General features: G+C 51.4%; 1 protein-coding gene across 2 annotated transcripts; it reads left to right on the top strand.

Annotated features, from left to right (window-relative positions):
• The first annotated feature begins 4399 nt into the window (after positions 1 to 4399).
• Positions 4400 to 14243, top strand: NAGPA (N-acetylglucosamine-1-phosphodiester alpha-N-acetylglucosaminidase). Of its 2 annotated transcripts, XM_072835662.1 has the most exons (11): positions 4400 to 4515; positions 4600 to 5061; positions 6767 to 6906; positions 7761 to 7869; positions 9041 to 9169; positions 9644 to 9849; positions 9954 to 10001; positions 11007 to 11135; positions 11320 to 11451; positions 11574 to 11637; positions 13395 to 14243. In XM_072835662.1, the coding sequence occupies exons 1-11, from the start codon at positions 4433 to 4435 to the stop codon at positions 13603 to 13605; spliced, it is 1713 nt and encodes a 570-aa protein (XP_072691763.1). In that variant the 5' UTR covers positions 4400 to 4432; the 3' UTR covers positions 13606 to 14243. The 2 variants fall into 2 exon arrangements, with proteins under 2 accessions (XP_072691763.1, XP_072691764.1); XM_072835663.1 differs by lacking the exon at positions 11320 to 11451.
• Positions 14244 to 16129: the final 1886 nt, after the last annotated feature.

The raw sequence follows: 16129 nt of genomic DNA, 5'->3' as shown, positions 1-16129 counted from the left end.
CATGGCTAGAACTGTGGGTTTGGGCTTAAGAAGATACACTGCAGGGGGCAGCCCAGGTGGCTCAGCGGTTTGGCACCACCTCCAGCCCAGGGCCTGATCCTGGAGACCCAGGATCGAGTCCCACATCGGGCTCCCTGCACGGAGCCTGCTTCTCCCTCTGCCTGTGTCTCAGCCTCTCTCTGTATCTCTCATGAATAAATAAATAAATTCTTAAAAAAAAAAAAAAAAGATACACTGGGACATATCAAAAATGTTAAGAGCTTATTTGAGCAAAAATTTATTTGAATCAGAGAGTACCAAACTGAAGTGGACACGAGCCAAGGGAAAGACCTCTACTGAGAAAGTAGGAAAGTGAAGAAAGGAAATTGATTGCCTATAGCTTAATGCCTCGTTGGCTGTTAGTTAAAGCTGTTTGCAGTTGCTGTTGAAGCTGTTTGCAATTGCAAAACTGTTAGCATTTTGATTTCATATCCTTGAGGCATTTACAGGCTTAGGCTTTTACAGGCTTAGGCTTCTTTTTTTCTTAATTCTTTATTTAAATTCAATTTAGTTAACATATACTGTATTATTAGTTTCAGGAAGATTTAAGGGTCAAAATTCAGGGGGGAAATGATGAGGGAACGGAAGGCCAGCTGCACAAGCTGGTGATAACTGGTAGCCCTCCCACACCTCCTAGGTGGGATATGTGTGACATTCCTCAGGCACTCCTGGGTGCCCCAAGCATTTTTATCAACATTTTATTAACATAGCTTCCAGAAGGAAAAGTAGATACAATTAAATGTCCTTACAACTTGCAGCCCATTGACAGATACTTGAAGTGGGCAGAGTATAATGTTCCTTCAGGAAGCTCCCAACTATCCTAATTTTTTTTTTAAGATTGTATTTATTTATTCATAAGAGACACACAGAGAGAGAGAGGCAGGCTCCATGCAGGAACCCAGATGTGGGACTCTGGAATCATGCCCTGGGCCAAAGGCAGACACTCAACCACTGTCCCCACAACTATCTTAATGTTAATGCTTTGCTAGAAGGCAAAATAACCTCAACTTGACAAATTGCATGGCCTCCAGTATCTTGTAGGTCCTCTTTAACATATGAAAATCCTTTGAAACCTTACTTTTTCTTACCTCCCCCAACTCCCAAGTTTACAATCAGGCACTCCTCAACCCCGGGGCAGCCAGCAACTCTTACTGCCAAAGAGTCCTGTCCCTACACTTTAATAAAACCACCGTTTTGCACCAGAGATGTTTCAAGAATTCTTTCTGAAAAAAAAAAAAAAAAAAGAATTCTTTCTGGGTTGTCGGCTCCGGATCTCATCCCACCAACCTCACCTATATTCCAAAACTACATCAAGGAGTAGAATTCAGTGATGTATCATTTGCATATAACACCCAGTCCTCATTACATCAAGTTAATGCCCATCTTGGTTTGCTTTTGTAGGCAGTTCCCCGCCCCCCCCAAAGATTTCATTTATTTATGAGAGAGAGGCAGAGACAAAGGCAGAGGGAGAAACAGGCTCCATGCCGGAAGCCTGACGCAAGACTGGATCATGGGTCTCCAGGATCACACCCTGGACTGAAGGTGGTGCTAAACCACTGAGCAACCCAGGCTACCCTTGTAGGCAGTGTTAAAAAAAAAAAAGGGTGGGGGGATCCCTGGGTGGCTCAGTGGTTGAGCGTCTGCCTTCGATTCAGGGTGTGATCCTGGGGACCCGGGATGGAGTCCCACATCAGGCTCCCTGCATGGAGCCTGCTTCTCCCTCTGCCTGTGACTCTGCCTCTCTCTCTGTCTCTCATGAATGAATAAATAAATAAAGTCTGTAAAAAGAAAAAAGAGAGAGAGAGGTGCCTGACTGGCTTAGTTGTAGAGCATGCAACTCTTGATCTCAGGGTCATGAGTTGGAGTCCCATATTGTGTGCAGAGATTAGTTTTTTAAAAAACAAAAAAGAGAGACAACAGGTGTAAAACGGAGTAACATATGCCAAGCCCCATGTCAGCCAACCAAGGCTTAATACTTGATTTAACTACAGTTTCAGCCTCTTCCAGGAATGACACCTTTAACCAGTCATTCTGGAGCTCCCTGGTGGGCACTAGGGAAGTCATCTGCATGGTGGGCCCCGCCCTTCCCTCAAAGGAAGGTGACTTTGCTTGAAACAACCCATTCTTTGTCTCACTCCCTTTCTGCCTATTAAAAGGGTTTCATTTTGTACAGTTCTTCAGAGTTCCTTCATATTTGCTAGATCAGAGGCTGCCTAATCCTTGAGTCATCAAATAAAGTCAGTTTGATCTTTACTCAGTTGCATTTTGTTTTTTTAACAGCAGCCATGCCATAAAGTCACATCGATCTAGATGGCCTCCTTGTTTAATTAAGGTTATAGGCTGCTCAGCAAATGGGGAATTTCCATGGCACTTACGTGCTTAGATATTATGTGCTTGTTACGTGTTTGGCAAGGGAGTGACAAAGTTGGGAGGAGACCGCCTGCGCCTCCGTCTCCCCATTGACATAGAGAAGAGAGGACTCCCGGGGGCAGGGAAGGTGGTGGCAGGTCTGGGCTTGTTTGCTAAAGACTTTTGGGAGCCTGGATGTAAAGATTAAAAATACATAATTCCTTTACATCAATATGATGAGGAAGCAGAAGGCAAAGCTGAGGGCAAAGCACAAATTGACACCCTGCAACCACCTGACTCCAGGGGGGAAAAGCGTGACCTTATTTCAGGAAACTCCCAACTGTCTCAATGTTAAAGCTTTGCTACAGGGAAAGACAACCTTAGCTTGACAACAGCCAGGTCTCCAGTATCCCAAAAGTCTCCTTTAGCAGATGAAAGTCCTTTTTAAAAAATTAATTAATTAATTTAAGGATTTTATTTACTTATTCATGAGAGACACACAGAGAGAGGCAGAGACACAGGCAGAGGGAGAAGCAGCCTCCCTGCAGGGAGCCCGATGTGGGACCTGATCCCAGGATCACGACCTGAGCCAAAGGCAGACACTCAACCACAGAGCCACCCAGGTGCCCCTGAAAGTCCTTTTAGACACCTCCCTTTGTCCTTACCTCCCCAGCTCTTAAGTATGTAATCAGTCATTCCTCACAACCCCAGTGCAGCACCTCTTTCTGCCCAGGGGTCCTGTCCTTATGCTTTAATAAAGCCACCGTTTTGCACCAAAGACATCTCAAGACTCTTTTCTTGGCCATCGGCTCCAAACCTCACCTATGTTCAAAACTACATCAAAGGTCCTAAGAGACCAAGGCTGAGGGCAGCCCCGGTGGCTCAGTGGTTTAGCACACCTTGGGCCCCGGGCCTGATCCTGGAGACCTGGGATCGAGTCCCATGTCTGGCTCCCTGCATGGAGCCTGTTTGTCCCTTTGCCTCTCTCTCTCTCTCTCTGTGTGTCTCATGAATAAATAAAATCTTAAAAAAAAAAAAAAAAAAGAGAGAGAGAGAGAGAGACCAAGGCTGAGAAACTGTTCCAGAATCAGCAAGACCAAAAAGACAGGGCAAAAAAAAAAAAAAAAAAAAAAATGCAACTCCTGGATGTGGGGAAAATAGCTCTAAAGGACATTATACAGAAAACTGACAAATTTGGGGCACCCAGGTGGCCTAGTGGTTGAGCGCCTCCCTTGGGCCCAGGTTGTGACCCCGGGTCACAGGATCAAGTCCTACATGGGGCTCCCTGCAGGGAGCCTGCTTCTCCCTCTGCCTGTGTCTCTCATGAATAAATACATAAAATCTTTAAAGAGAAAAAAAATTCGCAAATTTGAGTGCGAGCTGTGGATCAATTAATAAACTCCATCAACATAAAACGTCCTGCTTTTACTTAGCCTGTGGTTATGCAGGAAGGTGTCCTTGTTCCTAAAAGAGACACCCAGTATTATGGGGAAGGATCCGGATGCCTGCATCTCGGTTGCAATTGGGGGGGGGTGGGGGGGGTGGAGACCATGCCAATGAAGTTGCAATGATCAACTAAATAGGACAAAAATTAACAACTAGTAAGGGCAGGTAGAAGGTATTTGAGAGTCCTTTGCCATTATTCTCGGAACGTGCGATAGGTTTGAAATTACATACGCAGGAAAGCTCTCAGCACCACCCCAGCTCCATGAACTTTCAGAAAAAAAAGAAAGAAAAGAAGAGAAGAGAAGAGAAGAGAAGAGAAAGAAAAGAAAAAAGAAAAGTAAAGAAAAGAAAAGAAAGAAAAGTAAAGAAAAGAAAAGAAAGAAAAGAAAAGAAAAGAAAAGAAAAGAAAAGAAAAGAAAAGAAAAGAAAAGAAAAGAAAAGAAAAGAAAAGAAAAGAAAAAAGAAAAGAAAAAGCCCATAGTAAATTATAGGACAAGATCTCGCGATATCCAAAGGAGCCCGAGCTATTCGGCCGGAGTGCTACTAAGAGCTTGAGTCACGCGGGGCGGTGCCACGTGATCCGAGGCCCGGTTCCAACATGGCGGCCTCCATGGGTCGCTGGCTCTTCCTCCTTGCGCTGCTCGGCTTCCTCCAGGAGGCGGCCAGCAGCCTCGGCTCGGGGTGAGTAAAGGTCTCCAGGGGTGAGCCTGGCTTCGGGGGAGGGGGACACAGTCCTCCGAGCTCACGCCCGCCCTATCCCCGCAGGGCCTCCCGCGACGACGACCTGCTGCTGCCCTACTCCCGGGCGCGCGCGCGCCCCGCCCGGGACTGCTCAAGGGTGCGCGCGGGCAGCCGCGAGCACGAGAGCTGGCCCCCCGCCCCGGCGGCCCCCGGCGCTCGCGCTCAAGGTCCGGCGGTGCGCACCTTCGTTTCGCACTTCGGGAGCCGCGCGGTACCCGGCCACCTGACGCGGGCGGCAGAGCCCCTGCGCACCTTCTCGGTGCTGGAGCCCGGTGGGTCCGGGGGCTGCGCTTCCAGGCGCCGCGCCACCGTGGAGGAGACGGCGCGGGCCGCCGGCTGCAGAGTCGCCCAGAACGGCGGCTTCTTCCGCATGGAGACGGGCGAGTGCCTGGGGAACGTGGTGAGCGACGGGCGCCGGGTGAGCAGCTCCGGGGGGCTGCAGAACGCGCAGTTCGGGATTCGCCGCGACGGGACCCTGGTCACCGGGTGAGGAGGCCGGGAGCCTCGTGACTGTCGAGGGCGGAGGACCTGAGATTGGGGTTGTAGCCGTGGTGCTGGGCTCAAGGCGCCTAACGAAGCTGGGCCTCCGTTTCCATTCTGCAGACTGAGGGGAGTAATACTTTTCCAGCGCTCGGTCAGCTCCCAGTGTCGCTGAGCGCTCGCAATGTGTGAACATGCAGCGCGGTGAACACGCAGACAGCCCTTGTCTTCACGGAGCTCTCTCTCTCTCTCTCGTTACTTGGACGAGTAAATAAAAGGCAGGGAAAATAATGATAAATCTAGATTGAATACAAGTAAAGAAGCAAGGAACAGAGTGAACCAATGTAAGTGCAGTGTGGGTTTTAGGGAGGATCAACAGGAAAGGCCTGAGAAGGTGAACTCTGGGATGAGACTGAACATTAGTCGCAAGTTTAGCCAAGGTCAGAACTGGACAAGGAGCACTACGGTCAGAAGGAACAGCAAATGTTAAGGCTCAGAGGTGCATAGGGGTTGTGTGTGTGTGTGTGTGTGTGTGTGAGGGGTGGAAGGAGCAGAGTATCCGAGGATGACAGGACTGACTGGTTATTTAAAAACATGCCCTAAGGGCACCTGGGTGGTTCGGTGGGTTAAGTGACTACCTTCCTTCAGGCTCAGGTCATGATCTCAGAGTCCGGGGATCAAGCCACATGTCTGTCTCCTTGCTCAATGGGGAGTCTGCTGGTCCCTCTCCCTCTGCCCCTTCTCCCACTTGTGCTCTCTTTCTGAAATACATGGGTAAAATCTTTAAAAAACAAACAAAACAGCATGCTCTATTCCTGGCTGGAAACTAGGTTGGAGGGACCAAAGTAGAAGCAAGGAGACCAATTAAGACTTGTCAGCAAGGGCAGCCTGGGTGGCTCAGCGGTTTAGCACTGGCTTTCGCCCCAGGGTGTGATCCTGGAGACCCAGGATCCAGATCAAGTCCCGTGTTGGGCTCCTTGCAGGGAGCCTGCTTCTCCCTCTGCCTGTGTCTCTGTCTCTCTCTCTCATAAGTAAATAAATAAAATGTTAAAAAAAAAAAAAAGTTGTCTGCAGGCCTCAGGTGGTAGTTTGGCTAGAATGATGGCCTAGGAGGTTGAGGGCCAGTGATGAACTTGAAATCTGTTGAGAATCGTGGTTTAAATTACTTTTTAAAAAGATTTTATTTATTTATTCATGAGAGACACAGAGAGAGACACAGAGACACAGGCTGAGGGAGAAGCAGGTCCATGCAGGGAGCCCGATGCGGAACTCCATCCTGGGACCCCAGGATCATGCCCCGGGCCTAAGGCTCACACCTGAGCCACCCAGGTGTCCTTCGTGGTTTAAATTAGATGAGGTAAAAGTACCTAGGTGGCTCAGCGGTTGAGCATCTGCCTTTGGCTCAGAGCATGATCCCTGGGATGGAGTCCCACATCGGGCTCCCCCGATGGAGCCTGCTTCTCCTTCTGCCTATGTCTCTGCCTCTCTCTGTGTGTCTGTCGTGAATAAATAAAATCTTAAAAAAATAATAAGATAAGGTATTAACTGGGATGCATAGACTGTTTACAAAGGCTACACTCAGGATCAGGATGGTTCCTGGGACACCAGGAGGAATCAAGCAGCCAACCTGAGGAGGGGGAGGTAGGAGGGAGCCCTACTACCTGCAAATGTCCCTGCTGCTAAGTGAATGTCATGCCTTTTCTTTGTCCAGGTACTTGTCTGAAGAAGAGGTGCTGGACACTGAGAATCCATTTGTGCAGCTGCTGAGTGGGGTCGTGTGGTTGATCCGCAATGGAAGTGTGTACATCAACGACAGCCAGGCGGCTGAGTGCGATGAGACACAGGAGACAGGTCTGGGGGCAGGGTGTGGCATAGTCTCGATGAGAACCAAGATCGATGGGCTGGTGGGGAAAGCTGTTCTTAAGTCTTTGAGCAAGTACTATTTTAGGTACAGGAGACCCATGGGAATTATAGCAAATAAGGTCCTTGCTCTCAGGGAATACATAAGAGAGAACGGGTATGTAATTTGCTGGAAGTGGTAAGTGCTAAGAAAGAAAAAGTTGGGGGAGAGGGAATAGGTAGAGGAAAGGAACTGTGAATAGAATCCCGAATCCCTGAGGGTAAGGCCCAAACCTGTATGTTTTAACAAATCTTTTGGGTAATTCAGTTTGAGAACCACTGGGATGTGGAATACTGGGATGGGAAGGGATACTATGGCCTTGATGTGGAAATGGCTGCTTTAGACTGGGCAGTCAGAGAGGTCTCACTGAGGAGGTACCCTAGATTGGAAAGAGCAAACCACAGGAGGAGCTGAGGAGAAGCACAGTCCCAACCCGAGGGAACAGAAGGTGTAGAAGCCCTAAAGCAGAAAGTTGCTACAGGGTAGTGAGAGAGGAGCCCCTGGAGATGAGGTAGGAGAAGCCGATGAGGGTGGCCATGGTGGGCCTTGGATTTTGTGCTGAGAACAGTGGAAACCATTAGAGAGTTTTCCTCAGGAGGCTGATGTCACTTAATTTACACCTAAGGGGGGCCATCTGGCTACTGTGGGGAGGCTGAGTGGGACGGGGCAGAGAGGAGGCAGGACGACATGTCTAAGCAAGACGCTGGATGGCATGGACCCGAGTGGCATTGGACTGGCCAAAAATAGCAGAGCCCAGGAAGCTTCCCACAGAGCCAGGTGATCAGCCAGGCTTCTTCTCTTTTAGGTTCCTTTAGCAAATTTGTGAATGTGATGTCAGCCAGGACAGCTGTGGGACATGACCGGAAAGGGCATTTGGTGCTCTTCCACGCGGACGGGCAGACGGAGCAGCGGGGGTGAGTGCCAGGAACTGGGAATGCCAGGCCTGGGCTGAGTCCTGCTTTGAAGAACTTCAGCCCACGGACAGCTGAATACGTAAGAGGAGACAAAGAAGACCCCTTTGCCAGGTCTAAGTCCCGGTCCTACCTAAGAGCCCTTTGGACTCCCACCTGTTCCCTGGGGATGTTCATTGTCTATCTGTCCTCTGCCTTCCCACCCAAAAGGGTCCCTAGGTCTCTCTCACTTCTGAGAACTCCTTGTCCTCTACAAGCTTCCTCTCATTCTCTCCAACTTTTGGCCTCTGCTCTCCTGAGCCCCAGATAGGAAGTAATTACAAAGTTAGCAGGAGAAGAGCTCTGTTCCGGTCACAGCTCTGCCATTTGCTAGCTCTGTGGCCACAGATAAGTCACTTAACTTCCCTGAGCCACAGATTTTTCTCTGTGAAGAGTGTGTTAGTTTGCTATTGCCGACAAGCACGAACAGCACCCATTCATTAATCACAGTTCTGTAGGTCGGAAATCTGGGGGGCTCTCCTGGGCCCTCCGTGTTCCAGGTATCCTGTGCACGAAATCAAGCCGTTTACCAGGCAGGGCTCTACTCTGGAGCTTCGTAGAAAGAATCCTCTTCTCAGCAATTTCGGGTTGTTGGCAGAAGGCGCTTCTTTGTGGTTGTTAGGACTAAAGTCTGTGTTTCCTTGCTGGTCGTTGGCTGGGAGATCCTCAGCTCCTTCAGGCTGCCCACGTTCCTTCCCATGCGTGTTACCTGCCCCCATCGCCAAGCCAGCAAACGTGTCCAGTCCCTTCATTCCCTTTGCATTTCCAGTCTCTCACTTCACATTCTGCCAGCAGCCAGGGAAAGGTCTGCTTGTAAGAGCTCTTGTTTTTTTGTTTTTGTTTTTGTTTTTGTTTTTTTGTAAGAGCTCTTGTGACTCCATTGGGCCCACCCCAATAACCCAGGACAGTGTCCCCCCACTTGCAAACAGCTGAGCCATATAAACACAGTCATGGGAGTGATCTTTCATTATATTCACAGCTTCCGAGGGTGAGGACGGAACATTTTGGGGGGAAGCTCATTTAGAAATTTGTCTGCCAGGGTGGATGGCGTGATACTGTCCACCACGGAAAGTAAGACCAGTTAAAGTGGAAATGGGGGTTGGATATAATCAGCATTAATGCTCTTGTGCTACAGCATTAACCTGTGGGAGATGGCTGAGTTCTTGCTGAAACAGGACGTGGTCAACGCCATCAATCTGGATGGGGGGGGCTCTGCCACCTTCGTGCTCAACGGGACCTTGGCCAGTTACCCATCAGATCACTGGTAAGCATGCCAGAGCCCCATCCTTGAGGTCGAAATCCCAGCCAGTCCTCAGCTGTCTCGTTCAAATGTTGAGCACCTACTGTGTGCCAGGCCCTGAGGATTCAGCAGTGAGCAAGAAGAGCCAAGATCTCTGCCTCTCACTAATTAAAGGAGGAGTGTTGAGTTCTATGTAGTGTAGCAGTACCACCCACACCAATGAAAGGGGGTTGATAGGTCAGAGCATAATGGAACCTGAGACCTGAAGGTGGAAGAGGTGGCAAGGCTGGGCCAGGAGAACCTTCTGGGCTGTGAGAACAGCATGTTTAAAGGCCCTGTGGTTAGAAGAGATTGTCAGGATGAGAAGAACCTGTAAAAGGCTGGAGAAGGGGCAGTGGAGAGCGGCAGTCCCCTGGGGCTATAGGACGGGGGGTAGGGGGCGTTAGCTGGGGATGGCCAGAGCCTTGGCCTCTCTTCACACACCATGTCCCCCTGCAGCCAGGACAACATGTGGCGCTGTCCACGCCGCGTGTCAACTGTGGTGTGTGTGCACGAGCCCCGCTGCCAGCCGCCTGACTGCAGCGGCCATGGGACCTGTGTGGAGGGGCGCTGCCAGTGCACGGGGCACTTCTGGCAGGGCACTGCCTGCAACAAGCTGGACTGCGGCCCCTCCAACTGCAGCCAGCATGGGCTTTGCACAGAGAGTGAGTGGGGTCTCTGGGGAGGCAGCTGTAACTGGGGCTCCCAGCTCTCACGGCCCTGGCCCCGCCTGGGCCCTCACCTGGCTGTCTCGGTCTTGTCTTGGCAGCTGGCTGCCGCTGTGAAGCTGGATGGACGGGGTCCAACTGCAGCGAAGGTAAAAGCCACCAGGCCAGCTGCCTCCCCACCCCAGGCCGCATGGGGAGAGGGGGAGCGGGGCAGCCGCCTTTATCTCCCTCCCTTTATCTCCTGTTTCTTGCTCTCGCCTGACTGTGAATCACTGCATCAGTGTTCTGCAGCAGCCACAACAAATTCCACAGACTGCATGGCTTAAAACAACAGAAATTTATTCTTTCACAGTTCAGGAGGACCAAACTGCAAAATCAAGGTGTCTGCACTTGAGAGGGCCCACACTCCCTCTGAAAGGTCTAGGGGAGGCTCCTTCCTGCCCCTTCCAACTCCCGGTGGCTCCAGGCTCCCTGGCCTTGTAGCTACGTCACTCCGGTCTCCGTCCTCACACGGCCTTCCCCCGTGTCTCTCCGTTCCCTTACACGTTGCCCAGGTCGTTGGATTTAGGGCCCACTCTAAACCCAGGACGTTTTTATCTCTTAAGATCTTAAGTTAATTGTATTTGCAAAGACTCTGTGTCCAAACATAGTCATGTTCAGATTCCAAGAATTAGGACATAACTTTTTGAAGAGACACATTTCAACCCACTGCAACCATCCAGAGTTTCAAATCCTTCAGGATTTTTTTTTTCTTTAGTAAGTGAGAGAAATGAGCCCCTCAGCCTGACCTGCCCAGGTGCTCCCGCCGCTCCTGGACTCACTGACAGCTCTGCTCCTCCACACTGCATCATAAAGGCCCTGTCCTCAGGGCCCTGCCTGCCCCACCCCGTCCAGGGGTCTGCTGCTGCTGCCCACTTGCTCACATCCCTCCTGCACTTGTACATCCACGTCTGCTCTGTGGCTCACCAGCCACCTGCCCATCTGGACAGGAAGCTGCAGGAGGGCAGAGCCTCAGGGCCTGCCATAACCTTCTGTTGGAAGAATGTGTGAACCTGCAGGGCCACTTGGGGTGACTAATGTGTTTGCAGTCCTGTTGGCCCTAGCCTAGGAGGGGCCAAGCTGCATGTTGAGAAGAAACCTCTTTTCCCTGCCAGCTTGCAGCAATAGCTCCTTCGGGGAGGACTGCGCCATGAAATGCCGGTGTCAGAATGGAGCTGCCTGTGACCCAGTCTGGGGGACTTGCACTTGTACTTCCGGCTTCACTGGAGACACCTGTGAGCAGGGTACGCTAGGTGGGCCCCATGTCTGCCAGGAGGAAGCACCACCCAGGGGCACCTCTGGGGTCTAGCCTGAGAGGTCCCCGGGGGCACTTGTGCTTCAGCCCAGCTCTGCACACACCTGGGGCGCATCCTGTCAGTGCAGAGTGAGGCCCTGCCACTGAGACCTCCACATCTGCCTCCCCTCCAGAGTGTCCTCTTGGCTGGCACGGGCCAGGCTGTCAGAGGCCTTGCGAGTGTGAGCACCAGTGTCCCTGTGACCCCCAGACTGGTAACTGCAGCCTGGCCCAGGCACCAGCCCTTAACAGCATCCTCTCCCAAGGTATGGCTCCTCCTGGACCCCCGGGGGCAGGAGGGGGGCACACTCTTCTCTTCCCTGCACGTCAGCCTCTCTGTGGTGTCTTTTTTTTTTTTAATTTTTTTTTTCTCTGTGGTGTCTTACAGTGAAGCAATGTCTCCGGCCATCCCAGACCACCCTGAGACCAGGAGAACTCTCCCTTCTCACCGGGTAGGAGATTCGGTGGGACTTGGGGCGGGGATGGGAGCAATCCCCCCTCCCTCCCCCTGTGAGGTATGGCCTCTGCTCAGGGACTAGGCAAGGCCAGGGGGTGGCAGAGGGACACCCAGGTGACATTTCTTCCAATGTAAGAGCATAAAGAGTGACAGCTGATGCTCACAGTCACCAAAGTCATCCTGGGAGATGGTGAGAAGGACCCTGGTCTCCACCCCAGTGGGAGTCCAGAGGGCAGGGCATCGGGTTCCTTTCCCTGGACATAAGACTCAGGACTTATTTTCTCAGTAGCTGGCACAGAAGTGTCCCAAGGAGCTCACGTCATTTCTCAAGCACTTCTGTGTGCTCCTTGTGCTCTTTAGCTCTGTTTTCTGGTGAGTTGGTCTCCAACTTGACCTCTGGGAGGGTGTACTGAAAAGAGACTGCCGGGTTCCAGCTCTAGAGTTTCTGCTTCAGTAGGGCTGGGCTGGAGCCTGAGAATCTGCATTGCCAGTGCTACCCCAGGTGGTGCTGATGCTGCCCGTATGGGGACCTCGCTTTGAGAACTTCTTTTCTTGTGGTTCTCACGTCATGGCCCAACCCTGGGTACCAGCCCAGCCCCACCCTCGTTGGAGGTGGGAATCAGATGTGGGTATGAATGAAAAGCTCCTGGCATCCTAGGGGACAGTCTCATTACTAACGCAGATCCCAGGTCCCTCCTGGAGGTCTTGACTTGTGACCCTGGGGTGAGGCTCCAAAGGCCCAGCACCACATGTGAAGAAAACCCCTGGAAACGTACTTTGAGAAAGCACCCAGAGCAGTGACAGTGGCTCCCAGGAGCACCCTGCTCCCAGTCTTTTTTTTTTTTTTTTTTTAATTTTTTTTATTTATGATAGTCACAGAGAGAGAGAGAGAGGCAGAGACACAGGCAGAGGGAGAAACAGGCTCCATGCACCGGGAGCCCGATGTGGGATTCGATCCCGGGTCTCCAGGATCGCGCCCCGGGCCAAAGGCAGGCGCCAAACCGCTGCGCCACCCAGGGATCCCCCTTTTTTTTTTTTTTTTTTTTTATTTACCCTGCTCCCAGTCTTAAGTTCAGTCTCCTTGGGTGTGAGACTGTGAGCCCCTCCTCCCCAGGGCAGACCTGGAACCCATTGACAGCTGCTGGCAAGGGAAGCGGAACCCAGAGAGGCTGACGAGCATGCCTCCCAACAATGTGCTTGTGTCTGCTTTTGCGTTGAGGCCTTCAGCCAGAGAGAGTCCCATGGAGAAGGAAAACAGGATTATTGAAGGACCCCGCCAGCTCCACAGGAGGGAGGAGGGGGTGCAGTTCTCTCTGCTATTTCTGCCTTGAGGTTTCTGGAACAGAGACCCACAATTGTGATCAACATGCCCTGGAGCACAGGATGCAAACTTACACCTTTTGTGGCGTCATCATAAGATCCCCAATTGTATTTTATTTGGCCTGCGTAATTTAAAAAATTTAAGATAGATGTAGCAACATCTGAAAATCGGTAACATTCATGTGAAAATTTTTTTTCATGGTTTCTCTTGAAATGTCAAGAGATGTGGCAGGGCTAGTCTGCCATCCCACGTGGTGACCATCACTCCTGCTCCCCAAACATGGCCCTGCCAGGTCCACTTTGCTCCTGGACAGTCTTTGTGTTTTCCCTGGAGGCCCCTGACTCTGCCTCTGTTCTGGCGGAGGGAAGAAAGGGAAATCCTTCCAGCACTTCCCCAAAACCCCCAGTTTAGGCTTTCTTTTCTGCACACAGGTCCAGCTGGCTGGCCCTCACCCTGGGCCTGGTTTTCCTTCTGCTGATCAGCACGGTGGCAAACGTGTCCTTGCTCCTTGGCTCAAGAGCAGAGCGAAGCCGGCACCTGGATGGAGCCTATGTTTACCACCCACTGCAGGAAATGAATGGGGAGCTCCTGGCTGCGGAGAAGGAACAGCCGGCTGATGCCCACAACCCCTTTAAGGACTGAAGCTGCCAGCTGCCCATCATGGCCTGCTCTGAAGGCTCATTTCGACACGGTCCTGATTTCTGCAAGGGGAATTTCAAGGCCGCTGACCATCTATCTGGGTGATCTCAGCCCTGGTACCAAGCCAAGCTTCTGATAGCACCTGTGCCTCTACCCCTCACGTGGCCCGGGGCCCTCACCTGGTTGCCTGCCATGACACATGCAACCCCAGCAATGCAGTGCTCCCCAGAGAGAGACTGCCTCCTTCCCTGCCTGCCTGTGTCTGCTGCCTGTGAGGCCTGTCCTCCAAGGGCCTGCTCCGCTGCCAAAGAGACTCCAGCCTCCTGAGGCTGGGGCTGCTAGCGATGGAACTCACCATGACCGTGCCATGACCGGGACAAGGTACGGCCAGCCCCACTGGACAGGGATGAACTAAAGAGACGATGGCCACGTCACGGGACCCTTTTCTACAGACTTCATCACAGAATTTGCCAATTAGAATTTTATTTCCTATCATGGAATGCTCCTTGGAAGAGATGGAGGATGAAATCATGTTTACAAGCTTTCTATTTTGGCATCCTGCTGCAGAGAGAGTTTTTTTCTATCACTTGAATAAATCAATGTAATAAAAGGAGCCCCCCGGGGGGCACCTAAAGCCTGAATTGTGGATTGTGGATTTCTGGATGTGCCTAGGCCTTTTTTTTTTTTTTAGATTTTATTTTATTTATTCATGATAGGCACAGAGAGAGGCTGAGACACAACACAGGCAGAGGGAGAAGCAGGCTCCATGCAGGAAGCCCGATGTGGGACTCAGTCCTGGGATCTGGGGATCACACCCTGAGCCAAAGGCAGACACTCAATCACTGTGCCACCCAGGCATCCCGGGATGTGCCTAGGTCTTAACAGGTGGGGTTACTTCACCTGGATCTGGGGTCATAAACAAGCAGCCCAAAGCACTTCCAGCTCCCTGATCTATTTGTTTAATCCAGGACTTCTCACTTTATGGTGCAAATGAGTCACTTGGAGATCCTGTTAAAATGAAGATTCTGGCCCCGGGGTCGGGTACGGGACCCTGACTTTCTAATAAGCTCCCAGGTGAAGCCAAGACTGCGTGTCTGGACCATGTTTTGAACGGAAGTGGTTTATTTTTTTATTTTTTTAAAGATTTTATTTATTTATTCATAGAGAGAGAGGCAGAGACACAGGCAGAGGGAGAGGGAGACGCAGGCTCCATGCAGGGAGCCCAATGTGGGACTTGATCGTGGGTCTCCAGGATCACACCCCAGGCTGCAGGCAGCACCAAACCGCTGCGCCACCGGGGCTGCCCCGGAAGTGGTTTAGTCTGCACCATTACTTAATAGAGTTTAAGTTAGTTACCAGCATTTTAAAAGTCAGGATATAAACAACTTCAGATTTCTGATTTAAGAGGGTGAGCCAGCAGCCCTTGCCAATGCCCTTCTAGGGCAACGAGATGCTAGAGATGAGAACCCCTGGTCCCCACCTGGGCCTGCCTTCTCCAGGTCATCTTAGCCCCAGCGATCTGTGGCCTGCCACCCTGTGAGTATCTGAGTTTTCAACCTGTGGCCAGGAAGGGTCTTCAGGAAATGTCTGGCAGCCCCTTCTCCCCCCGCCCCATGACTGCATATTACACTGCTCAGCAGATCTTTTGGGATGAGTGATGAGGGAGGTACTGTAAGCTCTCGGCAGGTCCTCAAAGAGATGCACATTATGAACTGAATGTGTCCCCACAAGATTCCTATGTGGAAGCCCTAACGCTCTGCTTTCTGCCTTCCCCCATCATGTGCTAGTGTGTGGAGGTGAGGCCTTTGGTTTAATTAGTTTTCCCTGGGATCCCTGGGTGGCGCAGCGGTTTGGCGCCTGCCTTTGGCCCAGGGCACAATCCTGGAGACCTGGGATCGAATCCCACGTCGGGCTCCCGGTGCATGGAGCCTGCTTCTCCCTCTGCCTGTGTCTCTGCCTCTCTCTCTCTCTCTCTCTCTCTCTCTGTGACTATCATAAATGAATGAAAAATTAAAAAAAAAAATTAGTTTTCCCTGAGGTTGTGAGGGTGGTCCCCTCGTGATAGGATTAGTGCTTTCACAAGAGGAAGAGACAGGGGACCACCCTCTCCGCACGCACAAAAGAGGTCATGTGAACGCACAGCAAGCTGGTAGCTGTCTACAAGCCAAGAAGTGGGCCCTCACCAAAAATTAAATTTGCTGGCACCTTGATTTTGGACTTCGAGCCTCCCGAACTGTGAGATTTAAAAAAAATTTTTTTTTTATTTATCCATTCATGAGAGACACACAGAGGGAGGCAGAGACACAGGCAGAGGGAGAAGCAGGCTCCATGCAGGGATCCCAATGCGGGACTCAATCCCGGGGCTCCAGGATCACTCCCTGGGCTGAAGGCGGCCCTAAACCGCGGAGCCACCAGGGCTGCCCCGAAAGAGATGTTTATAAGCCGCCCAGTGTATGGTATTTGTCATAGCAACTTGAGCAGGCTAAGACACGGAATAACTAGTACTTACCTGGTACTGCATAACCAG

This window comes from Canis lupus, chromosome 8 (assembly GCF_048164855.1).
Source record: "Canis lupus baileyi chromosome 8, mCanLup2.hap1, whole genome shotgun sequence".
Taxonomy (NCBI): Eukaryota; Metazoa; Chordata; class Mammalia; order Carnivora; family Canidae; genus Canis; species Canis lupus.
Note: the sequence above shows the minus strand (reverse complement) of the source record. Positions and strands in the feature narration are given on the sequence as shown.

Excerpts from the sequence above, each read along its gene's own strand:
- NAGPA (XM_072835662.1), top strand. The coding sequence starts at position 4,433 with ATGGCGGCCTCCATGGGTCGCTGGCTCTTCCTCCTTGCGCTGCTCGGC. Across the intron at positions 9,170-9,643 it reads AGTTACCCATCAGATCACTG|CCAGGACAACATGTGGCGCT; the intron begins GTAAGCATGCCA and ends GTCCCCCTGCAG. Across the intron at positions 11,638-13,394 it reads GAACTCTCCCTTCTCACCGG|GTCCAGCTGGCTGGCCCTCA; the intron begins GTAGGAGATTCG and ends TTCTGCACACAG.